Source organism: Pseudorasbora parva, chromosome 4, assembly GCF_024679245.1.
Source record: "Pseudorasbora parva isolate DD20220531a chromosome 4, ASM2467924v1, whole genome shotgun sequence".
Taxonomy (NCBI): Eukaryota; Metazoa; Chordata; class Actinopteri; order Cypriniformes; family Gobionidae; genus Pseudorasbora; species Pseudorasbora parva.
In genome coordinates this window covers 51828742-51853232 of record NC_090175.1, presented here as the reverse complement: position 1 = coordinate 51853232, position 24491 = coordinate 51828742, and the positions used below count along the sequence as shown (strand labels likewise).

Sequence of the window (24491 nt, the reverse complement as noted above, 5' to 3'; positions counted from 1 at the left end):
TCAGGCCATATTCAACTTCATGGCAGTGCCAATATCATTAAAGGAAAATGTAAAATCAAAAGTATGTGTTAAAATATTACGGTACTTTAGAAACGTAAAGACCCATTTCCGTTTGTCAGTCGCTAATGCTTGTTTTCATGAAGCAGTAAGTATTAGCTGTTTTATAGGGCGTGTAGCTCACTGTAATTGAAGCCACGGCTGAATGTTTCTCTATGGAGCCGTAAAAGTCTGTGCATGCCACAGCTGCCATTACTGTACAGATTCTCAAACCCAAATGATCTTTCCTAGCAAACATTCATAATTGTACAACTTTTGCAACTTCAAACACACCAAACTGCAAGAGCATCACAAAACTCAGCGACATTCAAAAACATGTCAAGAGCGCCGTGGGAGAGCGCTGAGTTTCTTTAAAAGCACCCAGGGATTAAACAGAGCCAAATGCTAAATTTAAGTAAATTAAAGAATCATCTCCATTTCAGATTACTGTCAAAGCCATCTGCTCACTCATAAACAAACACTATGAGCGTGTTTACAGCTAAACTAGTATGTGTCTAACTGCTGTTGGCTTAGGAACGCAAGATGAGGGTTGGTGTGTAATCTCACCGTGCGACACGACTCTTGTATGATGCATTCTGGGTAGTGGAATTACAGGCGTGCTAATTGGCTTGATGCCGCATTGGATTTGTTGGTTCCGATTTGGAACGTTAGATGGAATTGAGGTGGATGGATTGGGAAGCAGCAGACGTGCGTGTGGGTTATTATGACATGCCAGAGAATGGTGTCAAAATTGTGTTTAATGTAAAAAATGAAATAAAATAATACAAAAAAACACTTATGACAGAGTTTTATTTATTTGAATGTTGTATGATGAATTTGTATGTTTAAAAGGATGAATTTTGTTGTGCATATTTTGACTTTCAGCAAAAATATTTATTTAAAGGAGTCCTATTATGCCCCTTTTTTACAAGATTTAAAATAAGTTTCTGATGTCTCCAGAGTGTGTGTGAAGTCGTAGCTCAATATACCCCACAGATAACTTTTAATAGCATGTTAAAATTGTCATATTTTTGTGCATGTCCATTTAAATGCAAATGTGCTGCTGCTCCCGGACTCCTTTCAAGAGCTCCGATTTTACCTCACGCAGACACACACTGAAAATGGAAAAATTGTTCCGAAACTGTTCAGCCTTTTATGTTCAAACCGGAGTCGGGCAATGGTGGAGAGACTTAAGAAGAGGTGACAACATTAAGAATGCAACAGGACATTTCTAAATAGATGCTGATGTGGAGTTACTATCTTCAAATCATTGATTAGCATTTTCTGTCATGATAATCTATAAATCGCTCATGTGGGAACTGTTGTAAAATGCCTTCAGAACCAGAGAATATCTGCTGCATGGAGATAGAACAGGTATATTTTAGTTTAACTACAGTTATAACTTATGTTGTCATCTTGATTTAATGACATGCTACTGCATTTGTGTTGCGCACTGTATTACAATTATTGTGAAAACACGGATGTGACAGCTTGAGCAGATTCTAAATGTGCTCTACTACAACAGCTCTTCCTCTTCTTAACATGATCTATGTTGCGTGATCTTTTAGGGTAGGGTTTATGTAAATTTTACAGTTAGTGATGTCACTAACCCATGTATAAGCTTGTTGTAGTTTCTACCAGCCGTTTGTTGTAGTCCTTAACAAGCAATTTCTTTAAAATAAAATATTCCTTTTGCTCTGAGCATCGTAACTTCGCAAATATTGTTTATGCTCAAACAGCAACATTAAACACTAACTAAAGTTAAAAAGGTGAAATCAAAATCAACCACCCATCTAAAATAAACATCCAATATCATAAAAAAAACAACTTTAGATACACAAAATAACCCTGGGATTTATACACAGACAGTACTGTGCAAAAGTCTTAGGCACATTAGTATGATCCAATATTGTCTCTTAAGCATTTGCCTATTTGAATCCAAACAGCATCTTGTTTGGGGGGGCTGGGGAGTGTATATTCTTGTCACGCACGCACCACAGATAACTATTGTACATACTCTCATTTAAGACATACAGTATTGTTCAAAATAATAGCAGTACAATGTGACTAACCAGAATAATCAAGGTTTTTAGTATATTTTTTATTGCTACGTGGCAAAATAGTTACCAGTAGGTTCAGTAGATTGTCAGAAAACAAACAAGACCCAGCATTCATGATATGCACGCTCTTAAGGCTGTGCAATTGGGCAATTAGTTGAAAGGGGTGTGTTCAAAAAAATAGCAGTGTCTACCTTTGACTGTACAAACTCAAAACTATTTTGTACAAACATTTTTTTTTCTGGGATTTAGGAATCCTGTGAATCACTAAACTAATATTTAGTTGTATGACCACAGTTTTTTAAAACTGCTTGACATCTGTGTGGCATAGAGTCAACCAACTTGTGGCACCTCTCAGCTGTTATTCCACTCCATGATTCTTTAACAACATTCCACAATTCTTTCACATTTCTTGGTTTTGCTTCAGAAACAGCATTTTTGATATCACCCCACAAGTTCTCAATTGGATTAAGGTCTGGAGATTGGGCTGGCCACTCCATAACATTAATTTTGTTGGTTTGGAACCAAGACTTTGCCCGTTTACTAGTGTGTTTTGGGTCATTGTCTTGTTGAAACAACCATTTCAAGGGCATGTCCTCTTCAGCATAGGGCAACATGACCTCTTCAAGTATTTTAACATATGCAAACTGATCCATGATCCCTGGTATGCGATAAATAGGCCCAACACCATAGTAGGAGAAACATGCCCATATCATGATGCTTGCACCTCCATGCTTCACTGTCTTCACTGTGTACTGTGGATTGAATTCAGAGTTTGGGGGTCGTCTCACAAACTGCCTGTGGCCCTTGGACCCAAAAAGAACAATTTTACTCTCATCAGTCCACAAAATGTTCCTCCATTTCTCTTTAGGCCAGTTGATGTGTTCTTTGGCAAATTGTAACCTCTTCTGCACATGCCTTTTTTTTAACAGAGAGACTTTGCGGGGGATTCTTGAAAATAGATTAGCTTCACACAGACGTCTTCTAACTGTCACAGTACTTACAGGTAACTCCAGACTGTCTTTGATCATCCTGGAGGTGATCATTGGCTGAGCCTTTGCCATTCTGGTTATTCTTCTATCCATTTTGATGGTTGTCTTCCGTTTTCTTCCACGTCTCTCTGGTTTTGCTCTCCATTTTAAGGCATTGGAGATCATTTTAGCTGAACAGCCTATCATTTTTTGCACCTCTTTATAGGTTTTCCCCTCTCTAATCAACTTTTTAATCAAAGTACGCTGTTCTTCTGAACAATGTCTTGAACGACCCATTTTCCTCAGCTTTCAAATGCATGTTCAACAAGTGTTGGCTTCATCCTTAAATAGGGGCCACCTGATTCACACCTGTTTCTTCACAAAATTGATGACCTCAGTGATTGAATGCCACACTGCTATTTTTTTGAACACACCCCTTTCAACTAATTGCCCAATTGCACAGCCTTAAGAGCGTGCATATCATGAATGCTGGGTCTCATTTGTTTTCTGAGAATCTACTGAACCTACTGGTAACTTGTTTGCCACGTAGCAATAAAAAAATATACGAAAAACCTTGATTATTCTGGTTAGTCACATTGTACTGCTATTATTTTGAACAATACTGTATATTGAAACGAATCCATTACGCGCAGCCAAAACACCCGCTATTATACACTTATCCATAAAAGAAACTCAAATAATACAAATAGTTTCAATCATTGTTTCACTCGGACTTTGTGCATGCAATGAAATACATCTAATTGTGAAACCACTGAAAGAAAAGTGAATCTAAATGCATCACAGCAGGTAGCCAAAGCACAAAAAAGGCTATAAAGAGCAAAGCTCCAAAAATCTGATGCTCTATTGTTGTCATGTTGAAAGCAGTCCACAAATCCATCTGTAACTGCGGCCCAAGCAAACAGCGCATCTGTCTTCAAAACCACACTCTGTCATACGATAAACACAACATTTTCACCCCTAAAAGGAAAGAAATGAAAATCACCAGGTCGTTCTGCTGCAAAGTTGAAAAACGAACCATGAATCATGCTCTCACATGTTTATAATTTGCCTTTTTCTTTTTTTTAAGATGATGAAAAAGCCCCCGTAAAGACTTTACAATTAGATTAAATTGCACCATAACACAATGGCTAATTAAGTCATTTTTCAAATTCAATAAGGAAGCAGATTGGGAAGAAAAGATGTGATACGAGTTGTTTGGCAAAAACCCTTGTTGAATACGTCCAAGCTGTTTGGCTGACTGATATTTGGCTGGGAGTTTAAATATCTGGGAATTTCATCAGCGTTAAAGAGAGAGACCCTTTCGCATGACTCGTGTCAGGGTTTCAACGCATCTCTCAACACAATGGTTGCGCCGATTTGACCACTGCGTGAAAATCGTTGCAGTCACGGAAGGATGATTTTACAAGGTAGCTGAATAGCAAGTGTACATCGTAAATGGTGAAAATAGGAAAGACATTTTTTTAGCTAAATATAAAACAGACCTTCACATGCTTCCCACGTGGCATGTTTGGTTCTATTAAAATAAACCTAGGTGGAATTGCTCTGTTAGTGTGGTTCATTTATGACTGCTGCCATCTAAACCAAACAAGTGGACCATGACCGCTGAAAGTGGACCGAGACGAATGAAATAAAAACCAAGCACATACCAGGGACATGTAAACGAACCAAAAACAGGTCATGATGTTACAAGATGCAACCCTAAAAAGGACAGAAGGCTCAAGCACACTAGTTCTTTCTTGTCATAGTTCGGTACAAGCATCAGAACCACATCTCTTCGCTGCAGATCTTCATTTGTGTGTGTTTGACCGAGGGACTCCTGCAGCTGATTTGACTACCTTACTCATTTTATAAGCTCTTCACAAGTTCTCAGCTGGTCAAAATACCATCATACGTAGGCTACACTACAGGGAGTGCATTTAGCCCAGCACACAGCAATAAAATGGATGCTCGGTAAATTCTGTCGACCAATCAGGTTGTGAACACATACCTATTCCTTTAGGTTTGGTTTTAAAATGCCACTGTGAACGCCAAGCGGACAAAGACTAAACTTTTTTTTTTGGTCCAGACCAAACAAACTAAGCAAACCGAACTACAAGTGTGAACACACTTTTAAAGGCCATTTTACACAATCCATTTGATTACGGATTAATAAAATCAAGCCCCAACCTACACTACCCAATCTTCAAGCAGAAGAGCTGAATGAAATGTTCTGAATGATACCAAACCACAATCTGAATGGTGATGCAGCCCAGAATCATAACCACACCTTTTGTGTTGGTTCTTTTGGCCAGAGGAAAACTGGTTCCCCAACTGAGCCTGCTTTCTCCCAAGGTTTTTTCTCCATTCGGTCACCTGATGGAGTTTTAGTTCCTTGCCACCGTCACCTCTGGCCTGCTCAGTTGGAGACATAATATTCAGCAATATTATTGATTTGATTGTCCTGACACTATCCCATGATAATTAAACTGCGCTGGACGATCACATCACTGCTTTCTACAAAGATGCTTTACAGCTGAAGATAACTTGTTTCATTTTCAATGACCTTTAAACACTTACACTGAACTGACATCAGCTGAACATTGACATAATGGTCTTTTTAGAGCTGCTTTACAGCAGATTTGAACTCTGTCTGCATCATTGAATCAGTATTTTCCTGTTTATCCTTGTAACGCTCATATGAAACAATCTGTATTGTAGAGCACTACATAAATAAAGGTGACTTTAAAAGCCAGCAAAAATGGTGAAACTTTCCAAATCTCACAAATCACACACAAATCTGATTTAAAATTATAGGGTTTCCATGCAAATACAAGCTAAACAATTGATAGTCAGAGCTGGAAAAACAGGGGGAAATCCTCACAGAGGAGATTTAGAAGGTCTATTTTATAGTTTAAAGAGACATGCACTGTCATTCGATCATCTTTCATCTCAAACATGAAAAGAGTTCTCATGTCCGTCAAGACGGAAAGGGATTATGCATGAAGCCCAAATATAAAACCCTCAAACACAAGCCTGTCGATCTCAATTAAAGACATGGATTTCACTGTATGTCTGTCATCTTATATGTCTGTCTATATTTATAAAATCACACAAAGAAAGCATATAGTTATTTCACTAGTTTTATCCTCAAATACCAAGGTGCTGTAATTATCGGAAGGCCTCCATATGCAGCTGCGTCAGCAGGCCCTTATGCAGTACCATCATTCACCCTCTCCATTGCCTTGACTATATATCAACGGATCAGCACGGGGACAAATTTAGACTCCTTCATTGAAAAAGACACAGGATAGTCCCGTTTCCACGATATGGATCCCTTAAGAACTGCAAAACTGCATTCAAAACACTGTATGGGGAATCATTTGACACAAATCACTGCATTTCTCATGAAGATTTCCTCTTGTCACTTTATGTTCAAGTGAAACTGTGATGTGTGTGAATTTCTAGCTTTTAGACTCATACCTCAACAATCCAAATCCCTTTTTCTTTGTCTTTTTCTCAGGGTCTTCGGGCTCGTCCTTCTTTTTGCTCTTTTTCTCTTTCTTCTTCTTGTTTTTCTTTTTCTTTACCTTCTTGTCATCATCCAGCTCCTGGCGAGAGGAGCCGCTGGCGGGCGTGTCTCTGCCAGAGTCTTCCTCAGAGTCATCTGTTGGCGAAGAACAAAGACACAGACATGAGCAAACTCCTAATGTCATCTAATCATAAGGAATCAAACAACAAGCTCTGAACCAGACTCTTGCTTGTCAATAAATGATGAAGAAAGTCTGTCTTTGTGGTATGTTTAACCTGCAAATGATCCTCCAGATGGGACTTTTAGAAAACGTAAAAGTCATATGGACTTAAAAATGACACATTCTAACTATTTTTAAAAGAAAAAAAAGCACATAAACGGTAAACATCAGCAAATTCTAATCGTGCAGAATTGCATTTTTCCATCTATTTAAAGTCTTTATTAAAAACAATGCCATATTTCAGAAGAACAGAAATTACTTTAGTACATTTTTGCATTTTACATAAAATTACGCAGATTTTTGCTGCAATGTGAATAAAAAAAATACTAATATTATTTTAATGTTAAGTATTCACACATCATTTTTGTACTGCCCTTAATTTATATATTAAAAATAAATTAATAAATACATAAACAACAATACATAATATTTGCATCGTTTATGCACCCCATATATGCTTCATTTTCTTATAGCACAATATTTCTTTATTCGTGTTATTTTTGCTTATGGCGTGACATGTGGCCTGGAGATGTTTTGGTGTAATTCACCCTCTGTCTCCTGTTGCATTGGATAGGTTGCTCCTAAAGTTGATATCCATTCATCCACCACCTCCTCTAAGGGTGTAGAAAGCTTGACATTTATTCATGAAGTCTGACACCTTATAGGTTCCAATCGAAGGCTCTGGCTGGTGCTTAGCTTCTGTCTCTATTTCTCATTTAGAAGGGGTCTTTAATGTCAATGAGAAAGAGAAGGGTTGATACGTGCCCTTGAATGTGCTGACTTGCTGCTGGAGCTTCAGACAGAAATCTGTGGTACTGATGCATTTGCTGATCCACTCCTCACTGGCTCACAAATCTCAATGAGAGTTAAAAAAATTCCTTCTTAAATGAGCCAAGTAGGGTGTAACTATACACTCGTGTCATGATTTGATGTATCGATACTGAACTCACAACACAATATATCGCGATATTTTACAGCAAAATAAAGAAAAAAAAAAAGTATTACTTTTTTATTATTGTTAAAATTATATTATTATTAGTGTATTATTATCAGTACCCACACATATTTCCCCATTGCATTATTATACATTATATTCAACATTATATATAGTGGTTTAATGTAGTAATTACTCGCTCTTTCAATGCAGGCTGCATTCTCTCTCGCCTCTCCCTCTATTAATGCACTATACAGATATAAATATAAACCATCTAAAATGCTTTGAATAATCATACTAATACCGGTATTTGTGCTTTGACTTGGAGGAGTGCCGTTCCAGAGCGTGCACTTCATATGATCAATCCAATCCGTCACAGTTCTAATCGCAAGAAATCGTGTCAATATGACCACTCCCAAATTGAACGATTACCTCTTCCAAACATTTTCACGCAGTCATTTGAACGTCCGTGTTACTACAGTACGTGCGTGTCGTGGTAAATCTGCTCTTCATATAAAACCACTGTCTCTTCAGAACACTTGGATTTGGATTAGACACTCAATAAGTCATTTTTACGATGCTTTAATTGTTTTTTTTATTCAATCAATATATATCGATTAACAATATATATATTGTTACACCCCAAAGTAAAAGTGAGGGAGACAGCGGCACTCAACTGTACTTTTGCAGCATTTGCCCAATTTAATTCCATAATGTGGCATTTTCTCTAACTTAAAACTTGTTGTTTGGAATATTGTGCAATAATTAATTTTGACTTTCATTTCCACAATGCAACAGCATAGTATGCTACAATGAGGAAAATGCCTGTTAAGATTTCGAAGCTCATGGTGTATCTTGATGAGAGTCATGAATGTGAAGCGTTCATAAGCACTTTTGGCAAAGTGAGGAGCTGTGGTATGCAGCTGTAACTGTTAGCACATGTTTGGCAAAACTTGTGGCAATCTCGCTACTGTGCTCAGCAACATGCTTTGACTGGTATGCAGCACACACTTTAATGCACTTTTGCTGTTGTGAGCAATAACTGCAGAAACCCACTGAAGGCCTTCTGTTTTAATGACAACACTACTATCGAATAACATTAAAGAGTTATTATGTTGCATTAGACACGAACAATCGATGATGTACTATTAAAAAAAAAGTCATGTTGGTTGGAGTCGTAGGGAGTCATGATCATTAATACACAAATTAAATAACTGTAAATAAATAAATAATATGAATAACTTAAATGTATTTTATACATTTTACTGGGCAGAATTAAAAAAATACATATATAAATTATTATTAATATAAATATAAATTAATAATAAAAAATACCAATCAATTAATAATACTAATATTTAAAGAAATTATTAAAATTAATTCTGCTTGTTATTGTTAATTAAAACTAAAACTAAATCATTTTTGTTGATTTACATTTGATATATATATATATATATATATATATATATATATATATATATATATATATATATATATATATATATATATATAAGAAAATGCACTACAAAATGACAAAATTAAAATGTGAACTAAAATTCACACTACTAATAAAAATATAACCGTATATAAATAATGCTAAAATAACTGATTCTGCTCAGTCTAAATTATTCTAATTATATGAAAAAATAAAAGTTTATTTTAACTAATGCAACATTTGGTTATTTGTACGTAACTCACCATCCTCAGGTTCAGAAGGCCCCTCGTAGGACTTGTCGATGGCGTAGCGGAAGCTGAGGTTGCAGCCTCTGCCTCTGACCATGTGCGTGCGTGGACGATGGAAGGGCACCTCGTCCTTACCGACCTCCTCCATCGCCGTCTGGAGGCTCTCCAGAGAACTGGACTTCTGAAGACCTAACCTGGGTCCCAGCGCCGTCCCGTTAGAGGAGAGGGGTTCTGAGACGGGGAGATGGAGGGATGTCAGTGATGGAGGATGGTAATGAAAGGTGGAGTAGAGAATTGAAGATGAGCTCAAGATTAGAAACGTAGTGTATATTGCCTAGAGGTGTAACAAAGTATCACGATACTAGTGTCTAACGATACGATGCATCGATGCAACATGTAAACAAACGGTAACCCTTTAGTATGGGGAACACATTCACTATTAACTCCGACTATTGCCTCAATAAACTCCTAATTTACTGCTTATTAACAGTTCGTAAGGTAGTTTTTGTAGCGTTTAAGTTTAGGTATTGGGTAGGATTAAGGGTGTAGAATAAGGTCATGCAGAATAAGGCATTAATATGTGCTTTATAAGTACTAATAAACAGCCAATATCATAGTAATATGAATGCTAATAAACAACTAGTTAATAGTTAATAACTGAACCTTAAAGTGTTACCAAAAAAACTATTTATATATTTAAGAGGCACCATTGTTTTAACACGCTCCACATTTTCAGACAATGTCAGTGTATGCATGATCGCCAATGCGTGTATTCTCATTTAAATTTCCTTTCAGAGCTTGTGAAAGACGATCGGGACAGTAGATGGAACGATCACTGTCCCAAATGGGCCAGTGCCAAATCTTCACAAAATTTTATAATTTGCTGGTGTTTAAAGTCTTGCAAAAAGCAGCACACAATCATCTCAAACAGCACACAATTAGGCCACTGGAATCTTGTTTTACTTATTTTTGTGCTTCAGTAGATAAAGGTCTATGGTTTTGCAAATAAGGAGAATAGAGCGCTATGAATCGTTCTCCATATTGAAACACTTCACACCGAGTGATGTGATGCTGATTTGCTTCAAGCTCCTCATTCTGCACACGGGATGTGCATAAGTGATTTGTGCCGCTCTGAATTGGAGCCGTTCATATTATAATACTTTTGCACAATGAAAGAATATTAACAGTATATCTTGTTCTGTCCTACCAACAGTATATTATGTTGCTGCCTCATTAAACATCTGCGCCACAGATTACTGTGTGATTTTTCTTTTCTTTCTTTTTTTGTGTGAATGTCCCAATCAGGGTGCAGGATGGGACATTTTGAAATAAACATTTATCTCATATATTTTGGTTGCAGTTGTGAGTTAATACAATTTAAAAAACTGGTAGTGTAAAATAGGCACATAATATCACAATATCGAAATATTGGTTGATATACCCCTGAATCGAAACGTTTTTTAATTTATTGTAGAACTTTGTGAAAATATTGCATCGCTGGCTATGAGAATCGATATTGTATCGAATCGCAATGAACTTCCGATTTAAACCCATAATAGTGCCCCGTTGAAAAGACTGGATCATGGAGATTAGACCATCTGGTCATAGCTGATCTTTTCAACAGGGTGGTCGTAAGTTGTGAATTGAAGATGCAACAGTTGCGCGGTGAGCTGAGCTGAAAGTCTAATGGATCTGGATGCATTCAAAGAACAGACAGAGATGAAATACGGCTGTAGTGGAGGATGAGGACTTCAGAAGGGTGGATGATGAAACCTCAAGGTGAGGGTGAAAAAGCATCACAGAATAAATGAGGTGTTGCAAACGCGGACCAGACATGCAGGAATATTAAACAGAAAAGAATCAGTAGTAGTAGACCAGGGGTGAGAAACATGAAATTAAGTACTGAGAGATAAAGAACAACTATGAGGCCGTGAACAATGCATAGGGCTGAGAACAAGGGCAACAGGAGCAGGAGGAGAAGGTGAGGGATTAGAACAAGCACAAACAAGAGAGTAAAATGGAGGAATAGAACAAATACAAGGGCTTCAAACACTGAAAGGGCAAAAGAAAGGCGGGGGAGAGAAGAAAAGAGAAGTGCTTGGTGCTTGAGAGGTAAAAAGTGCCATGCAGGAAAGAGCACATTATGCTTTAAAGGGATAGTTTAGCCAAAAGTCATCTATTACTTGCTCTCATGTCGTTTCAAATTGCCCTTTTCTTACACGGAACACAAAAGAATCAGTTTCCCCTGTTGTGTTCCTCAGAAGAAAAAGTCATTTGAGATTGGAACGACACGAGGGTGAGCCAACAATGACAGAGTTTTCATTTTTGGCCGAACTATCCCTATAAAACTATTTTTCATTCACAAAGCAGCACTGAAAAATGTGTATACAAAAGAAAGAAAAAATAATTAAATAAGCAACTGAAGAACGTAAACTAAAGAAGAGTTGTAGTAAAATGCCATTTCTAAGCACAAAACAAAGTTTAACTGTGGTAAAAACACTGTAAAAAAAAATGATCAGAGTACTGTAACTTTAATAAAACAGCAGCAACACCAATATGACAGAAGGCATTTTGAGTGCTTCATATTTTTCGTAGAAACCATTATAATCGTTTTAGGACTCTTTAATGAATAGAATGTTCAAAATAACAGATTTATTTGAAATCTTTTGTAACATTATATGTCATTATGTGTCACACTTTTGATTGATTTAATTGCTTATCCCTCTAAACCTGAAGAACGTGCCCGCATGTTTTGCTGGATTTTTCCTCATAACAGTATAAAACTACTTAAAATATTCCGTCATTTTTGGCCTTACAGACATGAACGATGTGTCTTTACAAAGCTTAAAGTGTGTACTTTTATTTATGTACACTCAAAATAGAAACTAAATGCTGTACTTTTCGCTAAAGAAAGAAAACAAACTGTGATGTCCACCCTCAAATGCGTGTGAAAACGAAACTCAGAACTCAGAGAAAACTTGCCACACAGACATGACACATATCTCTTTATAAAGCTTGTAATGTCTACTGTTTATGTATACCATATTAAAACCGCGAGAGGTTTTTTGCCAGCACAGGTCATATATGTTTGTTCAGAGCATTTTGCAAAGAAACTTGTTGGACCAACTGTATTGGCTCTGACCGGAGTTGTATTACAAACATTATTTAATTAATGTTTTGTCTGTAAAATATGGTTTTATATGGATCATCTTTTCAAAACACCTACTTGCGTGCAAATGAGTGTTGATACGGTTTCCTATGCAATGATGTTAGTCAATCATAACAGTGGCCGTTTACTGACAAGCCTTAAAAGGGGGCACACCCCTTAAAAACTGATCATTTCCAACAAAAGTTGAAAAGAATCACTTTTTCACAAATATATTTCATTAACATTCTAAGTAAACCTCAAGGAACATATTGAAATTGAATTGAAAACTTTTTTTTTTTTTTTATCATACAGATTTCAAACTTTTCAATGTTAGTATATACAACTATTAGTATATTAAAATGAAATCAAGTTGGAATGAACAAACATTAGAATAAACAAACTCTGGGATCCATGACCGGTCCTTGTTCTGGGATTTCATTATGCACAAATTAAGCATTGGATACATGTGTATCATTTCCACGAAATGAAGCTGTAATCATTAGGATCTAAGCAGTGAAATCTTTAAAATGTAGATTTCATTACCACAGCACTGCATGCATGTGTGCCGACACGCATAAACATTCGACACAGATGGTCCTCTCTGATATGCTTATATAAATCAATCTAAACCAGCACACGTGGCTGCTCTCAACCTGAATCAACAGCAAACTAGACGATCGAGTTCCAGAAACAGACCAAGAGACGGGAACGTCATTTGAACAAGTTCTTAAGAAATAAAACCGTAATTGGCGAAGTCTCTCTGGCAGGCAGGTACCTGTATGCTGCCATTATCCCGAAAAGGGAAAATAATGAGAGAAAAAAACAAAAAACAAATCAGCAGAAGCAGCGCTGCAGGGCCGAAGCCGGGCGAACGGTAACTGGGCGACTGCCATGCAGCTCCAGGAAGAAGAGGAAGAGAGATGAATGGAGAGATGGTGAACTGTGAACCAAAGCGCCGCAGAGCCTGTGAGAAACTCAGGCTCTATGAGTGGTCTTCATTTGGATGAGAGGTGCCACAGGAAAATGTGAGTGTTGGAGGGAAGCCAGTGAGAGAAAGCGATGCCTCCAGCATCTTTCATCTATCTTCTTAATGGACATGTTCTCCTCTCCTGCGGATCGGGACTAGGCTCTTCATTGTATCAACTACTGGCATACAGTATACAAACATATACATGTTGCTTTGTTGCTAGCAAGAAGGAGAGTTATTCTCCACTAATTTGGACATATAAGAAAAGAGTCGTTTTTAAAGTCAGAATACAAGAATGAAGATGAGAATAAAATAATGCATTAACTCATATTCCTGGTATTTATTGTGCAAGATTCAACCATGCACTTTAAGAATTAAAAATTGGAAAGTAGCAGAGTTAGCAAAAATGTAATTATGAGGAGAACAGTCAAAATACATATGTATATTCCTGTGACTGGTACAGTTCACATCTGGTTAGAAAATAAAATTAATATTAAAGAAATTTAAGAAAACTTGGCTGTTTAAAATCGTACAAACAAACAAACAATACATAAATAAATAACAATAAAAAAAAATATAATCAAATAATCAAATCAAATAGTGTGATATAGAAATACACAGCATTTAACCTGTAAGGTTTAAATGTCAATGAAACATTTAGAAGCGTTGCAAATGTTATCTTTTCTTTTGAAAATACAGCTTAACTTTATTTTAGGTAAAAAAGACAAAATTGCTTGTTTTCAATTAAACAAAATTATAGTTTAATTTAATAAAAAATATTTTGTAATAAGTTTACTAGCCATTAACATTTTGGACCCTGTGCTTAAGCATTTCTCTACATTTTAACCACACACACACACGCGTTTGTTTTTTGTGAAATATAGGGACATTCCATACGCGTAATGGCTTTTATACTGTACAAACTGTATTTTCTATCCCCCTACACTGCCTCTGCCCCTAAACCTACCCATCACAGGAAACATTCTGCATTTTTACTTTTTCAAAACAAAAAAAACATCCTGTATGATTTATAAGCATTTTGAAAAGTGGGGACATGGCCAATGTCCTCATATTTCACCCTCTCCTTGTAATACCTATGTCATACCCATGTCATTATACACATTTTTTGTCCTGATATTTCACCAAAAACACACACACACACACACACACAAACACACACACACACACACACACACACACACACACACACTTCACTATTGTTTTCTACCAATAGTATAGTACCCATCTAAAGCTCAAAAAGAAAGAAGAGTGAGTCTCTCTGAACACTCAAGACTCCCTTTAGAGGTATATTTAGTGGTTGAATCTAGTGTGCAACAAATGACAACCTCTTTCTTATGTACTTTTTATAGAAATTATGGATTCCTGGATACAATTTTCACAGACAAAGTCTCATGATTTGTTACTTACCATAAAGGGAGCATCACATGAGTGTCGTTTTTTTCTAGGTTGCTTAAGGGAAGGTTGGCATTCAATAGTGAAGGCTGTAAATTTGGCTTCGACATTGTGGATAAATTACATTATAGCACACTATTACTGTGCTAGGTTTTTTTTATTTTTTATTATTAATAATTAGCCTAAACGTGATTTACATTTTTACTAAAACATTAAGAAGACACCACAAAAACCTAATAATAATATTAATAATAGAAACATAATGCTGGACTGGACGGTGAATTTACAGGAAAAATACATTCAAAAAAATATTGTGTTTACTGCAAAGCAGATGCAAGGAGAGAGAGTACTGCAGTGGCTGGCTTGGCCGGCGCTAGCTAGGGGTTTTTAGTCAGATTAAACTCAGAGCGGCCACGTCTTCAAGACCATCCTAATAATGAAATATGTCAGAGCATATAAAGGAGTCTGGCGTAGGTAGAGCGTGCCAGAGGAAAGAGAGAAAAATGAGTGCGTCAGCAGAATAGCCTGCAGCCTGTCAATATCTATCGGATCCCACATCTGTAAAACTACACTCCAATCAGCCTTTCATGTGTTTACCATTGTCCCTGACCCCTGAGAAGTATACAAAACTGTCATGTGAAGACTGTGTGTGCAAATTTGTCTGTGTGTGTTTTTTTATGCAGGCACATGCTGCGAGAGCCGCTAAATTGACTGTGTGCATGTGGTTTTGATTTTGATGCAACTTAGGATCCACGCCATGTGTCTGAGTTTACGCACTCAGTACATCTATGATTGGGTTGTTATTGTGTGCTAGGTTGTGTGTAGTCTGTAGGTGTCTGAGGTCTTGTACCGTGTGGTCACTGCTTTCACTGTGTGTGTCTGTTTCCTCCACTAACTCGATCACTCCTTGCAGCAATTCACTCTCTCACCTCAACTGACAGACTACAAATGGGCAGCAGTCGCCCTCCGTTTATCTTCATTTGACTTGGCCGAGACACAGCCACTGATCTGGGGTCAGATTACCGGCCTGTGAGTCAACTAACATAGCGCTTTACAGATCGCAAGCTTGATCTCGAGCCAGCCTTGTGGTGTTTGAACATAAATGAGATGTTGGCTATTAAAGCAGTACGGTGGAACTGACATTGCGAGGCTGATAAGCTCTACAACTTGGCTTGTACATTTACTGCAATTACTGTTTATTAATGTGACCCCAAATAGTCGAAGATTCGATGCATCGATATGCGGAGCCTGATTCGACCACCGATCTCACGGTCGAATCTTCGCGGGTGTTATGAAACGAGGATCATACCGTTTTGGCAATATGGGGGTGCTCAATATTTTAAAGATGTGTCGTGGCGCTGAGCTGAGCTGAGCATCCGGTGTGCGACCCCTTTAAGGGCGTTTCGCACCGCGCCTTTAAAATTCAAACACGTTCAATGAGTGTACACACTCCGGCGGCAGCATTCGGCGCCTGTCCGCGGCAACTCAGGAAGTTGTTTAAAATCCTGCCGCACCACAGAGCGCTTTTTCAAGGTTTTATATTAAATGTATATTATATTTCCCTCAAATCTTCAATGTACATTCTGATTTAACCCTGTGCTACAAGATACACTCATCGTGCAGCTCTTCTGTCAGTCAATTCAAAATTGAGCTTGCGTGTATATAATGTGCGCGTCAGGTGGCGGTGTGAGATCCTGAGGCGCGGGGCTGAGCTTCGCGTCCTTCACCCCCTTTAGGCACAATCGGTGCATGTAAACACACTCAAAGTGATCTTTTCCTCTAGGCAGGTATTTTTTTTTAGGTTTATTTATCAAAATGTTCCTTTATATATTTGTGTGATGTTCTGTATTTCGATCGCGGCTTTAACATGTTATGAGAAAACGGTTTATGAATGTTTATCCACCACATGACCTTTTAGGCTATTTAAACCTAAATAAGAAAGCCTTTGTCAGTTCGTCTGTCAGTTGGCAGGCAGTTTTGGTCGCTTTATTAAAAGTTGTTGCTGTGTGCAGTGTGTAAAGGAAAATAAAAATTGTTTTACCCTTCTGCTGACAAGTGGTGTGCCCCTCCCAACCCATTCACACACACATAGATGATTCGACTATCGGTCGACCATAGAGAGATTCGACAATTCTGATTCGAATGTCTAAATCCTTAGTCGAGGACAGCCCTATTAATAACATAAATTACATATTGAACTGGTGTCTTTTATCATATTTCTGTTGCTGCTGTTCATTCAAATAAATTAAATTTTACCATGCTTAAGGGGGTAAACAAAACTTCTTAACCATTGTAAAATCATGTTCTCATGTGCCTTGTTTCTTTAAAGGGGTGGTTGCATGCGATTTAACTTTTTTAACTTTAGTTAGTGTGTAATGTTGCTGCTTGAGCATAAACAGCATCTGCAAAGTTACAGCGCTGAAAGCTCAATGCAAACGGAGATATTGTCTTTTAAAGTTATGGCAGTGTATTGCCTAAAACGACCGGTTTGGACTACAACGAGCTTCTTCCCGGGTTGGTGACAACCTAGAAAAAAAACATTGAACCACCCCTTTAATATGTGCTGTGCGTGTGTGTGTGCGTGTGAATGCGTGCGTGCTCTTACCGGGTCTCTGTCCTTGAATGGAGGCCATGTTACTCTCATCCGCCACTGAAACACACAGACATAAAACATCCATCAGCTCCTCAAACGCTCATTTTTGTCTCCCACTGGACATTCCAGACTGTACAGGGTCACGTTAACAATTGTGATGTTTAAGTGTAACAGTTGTACTTTTTAAACATGTGCATGCATTTGCACTTCCATTGTAAGTTGATTTTGTTGACATTAGCATATCAACAGCTTCAAAGTATATCAACGTTTAAACCAGACTGAGCTGGTCATACCACCCACATTCTCCAAAAAAAGTGAAGCCAAAGCACATCGATCACCCCCAAATGGCTGGTCCCAGCATAGTTTATAAACTCCACCCTCCATGTATTCTTATGGGACAACAATCAAATTACACTTAAAAAAAAATTTTTCCATTTGTTCTATTTGTTTCGGTCATTTGAGGTAGCTTTTAATCACGCTGATGTTAGTTTAAGTGTACGTTTTTTTTAAAACAAGTGTGGTTTTAGTTAGTTATTTAATGCTATAAAACGTCTTGTGACGTCATGATTGACAGCTGAGACTGATGGCTTCTCTGAGCAAACTGGTTACTGAGGCACCAACTGACTTTTTTTAGGATTTTCAGGAGGAGATTGGAGATTTTGCTTCAATTTCTACTTTCCATAATGAGTTGCGGGGTAAAGCACTTGGGCGGGGTTTTGATATCTGGTCCCGAGGTCCCTGCTGTGCAGACACAAGATGTCAGCACTCAGCATATTCGGACATTGGCAGCCTAATTTTTCTTCAAATGAAGGTGGTAAAGGGGCATCGCACACCTTTTTTACAGTCTATGGTTTAAACTGGTCTTCAAGCCTGGCCAAGCTGGCGTTCAGCTGGTATAACTGGGAGGCAGATGGTTGGCCAGCTTAAAATTGTCTAAAACCAGCCAACTGACAAACATACAGGAAAACATATGTAAGGAAACCAGATAAGACCAGCAAACCATCTTATGCTGGTTTAGGTTTTTTCATCAGGGTTAAAGCCACAAAAATCTAATTCTGACTTTGACTTTTTTTATAGCCCTTAATAGAAGTAATTGTAATACATCACACCTCAAATGAGTCCTAGCATAACTTATATAATGTGTTATAATGAACCATTATAAGAACCAAAGAATAAAACTAAACACAAAACAACAACAACAAAAAAAAAACACGAGAAGCTGCATGAATAATAGATTGGGTTTGGAAAGATCTCTTCTTCTAAATTTTATCGGTAGCACTTTATTTTACAGTTCTGTTCCCCATGTACATACTATGTCTTTGCTACAGTAATTACAATAACTGGGTAATAACTACGCACTAACCCTGAACCTAACCCTAAATCTAACCTTAACCCGTGTAGATACCGTATATTACCCAGTACTTCCTTAGGTAAGTACACTACAAGTACACATACTGTAAAATAAAGTGCAACCAATCTATTTTTTTCATGTGTGGAAACAGATGTCTGTCTCTCTCTCTCTCTCTCTCTCTCTCTCTCTCTCTCTCTCTCTCTCTCTCTCTCTCTCTCTCTCTCTCTCTCTCTCTCTCTCTCTCTCTCTCTCTCTCTCTCTCTCTCTCTCTCTCTCTCTCTCTCTCTCTCTCTCTCTCTCTCTCTCTCGTAGCAACACTTGGTTTTAATTAGGAAGAGCTGTAGAAAGCCAGTTATGCTTCTGTACAGCTGAGAACATCTGTGGTTTGTCTACACACACACACACACACACACACACACACACACACACAGCTCGAGTTACATTGTGCACACACAGCAGAAATCAGAACAAAGAAGAAAAAAAATGGATATTTTTATATATATATATATATATATATATATATATATATATATATATATATATATATATATATATATATATATATATATATATATATATATATATATATATATATATATATCTTTTTGTTTGTTTCCTCTTCAAAAGGTATATTCTGTTATTCAAAAAAAAACAGCTATAATAGTCTTTAAAAGTTTGATCCTTCAAAAATCATTCCAATATAATGATTTGCTGCTCAACATAAAATTATTATTATTATTATTATTATTATTATTATTATTATTGAAAACAGTTGTGCTGCTACATATTTTTTAATATGCACATCTTCAATGAATAGAACGTTTAAAAGAACAGCATTCATTTGAAATAGAAATTTTTTTAACATTACAAATATCTTTACTGTCTCTTTTGATCAATTTAATGCATCCTTGCTGAATCCAAGTATACATTTCTTTTAAAAAATCTTTCTGACACATTTTTAACAGTAATATTATACTTTGAACATAATAAAATATATTTTGCCTTCCATTTTACTTCTCAAACAAATGTTTCTTTTTTTAACAAAGCTCAGATATTTTTTCCTAGAAAAAAAACACAAAAAAAAAAACAGGATTTTTGCAGTGCATATGAGCGACTACATCTATGCATGCCATGATGACACATCTAAGACATTTACAGTAGCACCCCGTGGAGGAAAACAAGGAATTATTAGTGTGTGGGCCTGAGTGTGAGTGGTGAAAATGAGAACGTGTGTGAGAGAGAGAGACTAATCCGCACAAACAGGATTGAGCAGTGAAGAGCAGCTGCTGCCACAGGCATTGCACCATGGGATACAATAATGGGGTTTCATTACACTGCAATTTCTCTTAAATAAGCCTTTTCATCTTTTATGAGCTCAATTTCCCCAGCAGAGAAATAACACAGGAAGAGACCGGTGTGCAAGCCGGTGTGAGTTTACACACGTGTGTGTGTGTGTGTGTGTACATATGGACACGTATGTGAGAGAACACAAACAGGGTTGATGGGAGAAAAATAGGCACAGAAGAAGAAGAAAAAAGAAGGGGAAAAAACTGGGGGGGGGGGGGGGGGATAATAGTTTGCCTTCGAATGCTTGAAAGTGCCTACAAATCTGGATTCTCCACACTCAACATAGCACAGACACAATGTCACACTCATGCATGCAGAAAAAACATCCAAATATCACACACACAAGATGACAAACACATCTTTCACAAGCAAATTTATAAACATTTATAATATATTTAGCTGTTGGCAAAGTTCAGCAACAATCCTGAAAGCCCTAGCAACCATTCATACCGGCAACACCTATAACAACCTAGCAACCTTCCACAGAAACATGCAGAATGCCCTAGCAACCACTCAAAACACCACAGCGACAGCCAGAATCCTCTAAAAATATCATAGCTACCAACCCAAACACTCTAGCAACCATCTAAAATCCACTAGCAACAGCTTAGCAGCAACCCTGAACATCAAAAACTAACACTTAAAACACCTCAGCAATGTGTCGAACGCTCTAGCAACCCCTCAATCCACCAAAGCAGCACACAGAACCTTCTAGGAACGGCTTAGCTACCAACCACCCAAAATATCTTAGCAACGCCCTAGCAGCTACCCTGAACATCTCTAGCAACTAGGGCTGCGTAATAAATAAAAATTAACTAAACATTGCAAATGTATGACACGCAATATCTGACCGATTTGAATAGGCTACTTCAACATTGTGAAAAGTGTATGCTTTAGGTCGGCATTAGTGGTGTGCCAAAAAAATCGATTCACAGAAGAATCTAGATTCTCATTTGCAACGATTCAGAATCGATCTGAAATGTCCAAGAATTGATTTAATAAATTAATAAAATCAGCTGGCTGTTCATCTCCATTTTGTAACTAGCCTATACGTGATATACGTGACGTAGAGTCCTGCAACGGCATAAAAGTGGCAAATTGTGACATTTATAAAAATCATGGACGGGGAAGCGGGCGGATAATTAACTCTGTGTGGGCGGGTCGTAGCGCGGATGAAAAATATGTGCAATATTTCTGTGGCGAGGTGGACGAGCGAGAGAGCGAGCGTGACCGGGGCGTGATTGTGAATGAGCGTCACCTGCGAGCCACGCCGAGTCCTCTGAGGGAGCTCGGAGGCAAGGACGAGAGATCACCAGACCTGGATTTGACGTTGAGTTGTGTTTACGTTTTATTATGTGTGTGCGTGTGGCAGTTGTCCGTGAGGGGCTGCCCACGTTACCTTCGTTTTGTTTGGTTAAAGTCTTTTAAATGTACGCCGGTTCATGCCTCCTTCTTCCCCCAAATTACCATTACACATACACGCAACAACGATATGTCATTTGAACCATTATGTCACCACCACTGCGACATTGAAACTTTTGTTGATGCCTCTCGTAGCCCAGTCGGAGCGAGCGTTGCAGGAGTAGCAATGGATGAAGTAAAAGTAAAGTTGGTGAGTGGAGTATATGAAATTGTTGACAATGAGTCTTTAAAGGCAGAGCCTCTTTCATTAGCCCATTCATGACGCTGTTGATGTTGAGAGGTGCAAGATAAAAAACAAAGCATTTTAATTTGAATGATTTTAGCGTGTGATTTATCGCGGGCACGGGTCGGGTAACGAGCCAAATATTAACGGGTCTGGGCGGGTGTGGATTTCATTTTGATATTTTAAAAAATCGAATCGTTTTGAATCGAAAATCTTTTTGAATCGAAAATCGATTATGAATCGAATCGTGGCCTCAATAATTGGAATCTAATTGAATCGTGAGATGGTAAAAGATTCCCACCCCTAGTCAGCATATATCAGAGAACCGACAGGGCACACCACTGATGTTAAAAAGAGTTATTAAACACAATAACTTGCGAAAAAAACAACTCCTTGCAGTCTCACGCTGTCTGTGACACACACTGAAACATACACACAAGCGGCCTCTCTGAAAGCACCCCTTCAGTTCTGTTTCATGTCTTGTTACACACACTCAAACTACCAAATTAAAAATGTTTAACATGCATTTTTGCTAAAAACACTGCTGGTCACTTTCAGAAGGTGAAGTGATGCTTTCTTTTCCCAGGGAGAATGTGAAACACAAATTGGTATCATTTTCAGTTTTTAAATATATTTTTTTAATATATAATTTAAATAGATTTTACAACCTTATAGCAATATTGTATTGCATATCAAATATCACATTATTTAACAAGGTATTGCATTTCGCATTTTTCTTCAATATCGCACAGCCCTGCTAGCAACCATATACAATCCTTTAGCAGCATCTTGGCAACACCAAAAGTACCCTAGAAAACATGAACACTCTTGCAAGCACCCAAAACAACAAAGCAACCGCCAGAGCCCTCTAGGACAGGGGTTTTCAAACTGGGGTCCGGGGACCCCCAGGGGTCCTCCCGAAACTTCTAAGGGGTTCCCAGAAAATTTCAGAGAATAAAAAGACAAATCAATAATGGATAAAGTCTACTGTAACAGTTTAATTTCTAAATGTTTCTCTCATTTCTTGTTGTATACATACTTTCCAGAATTGAATAACGTTTGCTTTGCATGATTCTAGTGAGTTTTTCTCATTATAGCCCCATATATCTCGCTCACTGGGGCTGTAAGGCAAGAACGTAAACTGCTTACATACATTTATTGTAAAATTTGCTTATACAAACAATTTTTATTTGAAAATGTTCTTCAGGTTTATACATCTAATATGAAGTATAGCCAATTTTAGTTTGAAAACAATATGTTGTATTTATAAACGTTACACTTACTATTTATCTAACAGTTTAAATGTTTTTTCTTAGATTAAAAATAGATGGATTTTAGGAAGGGGGTCCCTCATAAAGGTTCATCATATTTGGGGGTACTTATCTAGCCTAGAAATCTAGACGCACCCTAGCGGCAGCAAATTTAATCTGCCCGCAAGTGTCGTCTAGCAACTCTCAATACACTTCTGAGCTCTTTCCAGACCAATCACATCGTGTATTGAGTCGGTGGGCGGGGCCATAATGACGACGGTCGAGTTGCGTTTGCGTGCTTCTAGTAAACACAGAAACTGGCGAATGGCGGCGGTCTTTCGAATCAGCTTTGACCGCGACTCTGGAAGACTTGGAGTTAAGCTTTTCTCTGAGAAGAGAACGGCACTGAAGTCATTCTTAAAAAGAGAAGATGTGTTCTGAGTTTTGCTGACCGGATACGGCGAATGTTTAATCTATCAATGAGCTCTGCGTTTGAAAGACAACCGTTTATCCCACCCCTCGAATTGAGCCCTGTCTATGGTGAGTTTCCAGACCAAATCTTGATGTGGGTCTGGCTTGTCAAGCTAGGTACTTGTCATCATAAAGTTTGAAAACCTCTGCTCAAGGAAAATCTTAGGTAATAGCTACCAACCCAAACACTCTAGCAATCATCTAGAATACACTAGCAACGCCCTAGCAACCACTCTGAACATCCCAGCAACACCTAAAACAACCTAGCAAAGTGCAGAATCGCATAGCAACCAGTCAAAACCCAGAATCCTCTAGAAATGCCTTAGCTACAACCACCCAAAACACCCATCCCTGAAATCCTAGCCACACTTAAAACACCATCGCAATGTGCCGAATGCCCAATAAAAGCATCAAAACACCACAGCAACAACCAATGCCTTCTAGAGATCTATTCAGAACCACTGTTTAGGACCACTGTGACCTGGCATCCACCCAAAGCACTTAAAGGTGTGTTTTTCACTAAAATGTTTTGCAGGAAAAAAATAAAATCTAGTTATAGGCTACATATTCTGATAAAACCCAATTTGGCTAGTGTACTGCACTTTTGCATAAAAGTAAAGGTATATGGCCTGAAAGCAATCAGCAAATGAGAAATTAAGAGCATTTTCACATGAACTCCTGCCCAGAAAAACACATACAGCTGCTAATGATGCAACTGGCAGAATAAACCTCTTTCTGAGAGACTCGAGCCGAGCCAAAACTCTGAACTCTAGCTTGCGTCCAGAACTCCAGCCAAAACTTTCATAGGGATCATGCTTGACTGAGTAAAACCTTTGTCTTTCAACGTTTCGCAATATCACAGAGGAAAACATTAGC

The 24491-nt window shown here is 37.9% G+C and overlaps 1 protein-coding gene across 2 annotated transcripts in view; it reads right to left on the bottom strand.

Moving 5' to 3' along the window:
- Positions 1–24491, bottom strand: part of pard3ba (par-3 family cell polarity regulator beta a) — a 204839-nt gene that overhangs the window by 53960 nt on the left and 126388 nt on the right. For both annotated transcript variants that reach the window (XM_067442199.1, XM_067442200.1), the window contains exons 16-18: positions 17564–17608; positions 9446–9661; positions 6545–6728 (exon numbers count right to left, since the gene is read on the bottom strand). In XM_067442199.1, coding sequence (XP_067298300.1) covers positions 6545–6728; positions 9446–9661; positions 17564–17608 — 445 coding nt within the window. The remainder of the gene's footprint in view (positions 1–6544; positions 6729–9445; positions 9662–17563; positions 17609–24491) is intronic.